Genomic DNA, 2,274 nt, shown 5'->3' on the forward strand with positions numbered 1-2,274 from the left:
ATTTTCGTTCAAATGTATTGATACTGTCCGTGCGTATGGATGATATTTATCTTATTCGTATATACGTATATACACAACCCCAGAACAATTGACTTGCGTATATTACAATCCGGAGAAACATAAGGTAGCAGATAGCCAATAATACACCAAGAATAATGTACGTGTATATATTGAATTGAATTCGATATTCAACAATAAACCAGTATGTTATGACTTGTGCATTAGTTAGACCAAAAATAGCAAGGAGAACAACACCCCACCTTCTTCTTCTTTCCTCCTGGCCTCCTCTGCAGCCGGGTCCATATCCATATCGTCCAGCAAATCGACTTCCACAGGTGCTGTATTTGTAGCCATCATGTCGTGCGCAACCTGAAGAACGTATGTTGCTGACAGTTCGATTTCGGATGTCTTTCGCTATATATTCTGTCTACAATCCCGATAGTGATCTTGTATTTACTTGTATCTTGTTGTTGATATGACCGCGACGTGCTCTGCATGTATAAAGGGACGAGCGTACTTCAGCCTGCCTGTAAATACACTAGTTGTACAGCCCTCAGGCCTGAGAAGCTTAGACCACACGGCGCAGGGCCGCAGGCTGAGAAATTAAAAAAAAGGACAGGACGTGTATTTTTTTTTTAAATATTCCCGCGAGCAACCTATTGGCCACTGAAAACTGGCCTGTTCGTGTTGCATAAAAGTGGCGCGCTTTTACTTTTACAAAGGTGAACCGTGAACTTGGGTCTTGGGTCTTGGAATATCCACAAATGTCTATTTTATATATATATATGAAAACAATAGCCTTCGTACTCTCTGGTAAAAGACGCCGACATTTGGCAAAAAGACATGTCAGACGTGTCGCACGATATTTTGTCCGACATATCGGTCGGCGACAGACTTAGTGCTGACCCAGACCCGACTGTCGCAACACCAAACGACATGTCAGACATGTCGCGGCGACATTTTTCTAATGGTATCTGTCGTTATCGGATAAATATTTATCAAGTTACCAATCCCGCTCATAAATACTTCAGTAAATATAAATATTTACAAAGCACACGGATTTCCGGCCGGCCTCATTCATAGGCTACGCCCTACATACTAATTAAATATGACTAAATGTAATACTAGAGTAGGGAACATCTCATTCTTTTTGTTTTGTTTTTTCTTGAAGAAAGACAAAGGGCTTTTTTCATAGCCTACTAACTAAAACACTTTTTTCTGGTTCTTATTTTTATAAAATTTATTTAAAAAATAATAGGTCTTTTTTCTTCGATTTATATATAAATATTTAATTTAGAGGGCTATTTATGTACAATTTTATTTCTATTTTTTTTTGGTATATGTTTTTTTTTAATCTTTCATGCACACGTGTGTTTTTATAAAAAAACACTACTGCACGTTTCAATTTAGAAGGCCATGATTTCTTACTACGATAATTTGAAGAACTATAGTTCCTGTTCTAATTGATATCTAAATAGCGTATACACATTACAAACTTGACACTAACAACATCGAAGCACTGTCAGTATTCATTTTCTGCCACAATGGTGCGTAAATTGAAATATCACGAACAAAAATTACTCAAGAAAGTTGACTTTGTACAGTGGAAATCTGATAATAATGTGCGAGAGGCCGAGGTGATCCGCAGATACCAACTTACAAAGCGCGACGACTATGTGAAATACAACAAGTTATGTGGTCACATCACAGCACTAACAACCCAATTAGCAAGCATGCCGGCAGATGATCCAGTCCGGCAAGATTTAACAGAGGCTTTAATTGAGAAATTATATAACATGGGCATCATAACAACCAAGAAGAGTTTGGCACAGACTGAGAAAATGACAGTATCGTCGTTTTGTAGACGACGACTTCCGGTGGTGCTGGTGAAAGTGAAGATGGCGCAAACAGTATGTATCGTCGCTCTATATTCAGAGTTGTTAAACTCAGTATCCATATGATGATAGTGAATACTTCTCCTAAATACTTCAATAATTGTGGTTAATATATATATATATATATATGTATGTATGTATGTATGTATATACGTATATGTATATGTATATGTATATGTGTATACAAATATATATGTGTGTGTGTGTTTGTGTGTGTATTTATATGTATCTATATGTATATATACATATATAAATATATATACACGTCCATACACACATGCATACATATATATATATATATATATATATATATATATATATATATATATATATATACTNTTACATCGACTACTAACCTTAACTAACCCTTAACTAACTT

The 2,274-nt window shown here is 35.8% G+C and overlaps 1 protein-coding gene across 1 annotated transcript in view; it reads left to right on the forward strand.

The window, feature by feature from the left end:
- Positions 1-1,544: 1,544 nt before the first annotated feature.
- Positions 1,545-2,274, forward strand: part of SARC_07952 (U3 small nucleolar ribonucleoprotein IMP3) — a gene marked incomplete at both ends in the record, with an annotated part of 3,198 nt that continues 2,468 nt past the window's right edge. The window contains one exon of the mRNA XM_014298077.1: positions 1,545-1,910. Coding sequence (XP_014153552.1) covers positions 1,545-1,910 — 366 coding nt within the window. The remainder of the gene's footprint in view (positions 1,911-2,274) is intronic.

This window comes from Sphaeroforma arctica (assembly GCF_001186125.1).
Source record: "Sphaeroforma arctica JP610 unplaced genomic scaffold supercont1.671, whole genome shotgun sequence".
Classification (NCBI taxonomy): domain Eukaryota; class Ichthyosporea; order Ichthyophonida; genus Sphaeroforma; species Sphaeroforma arctica.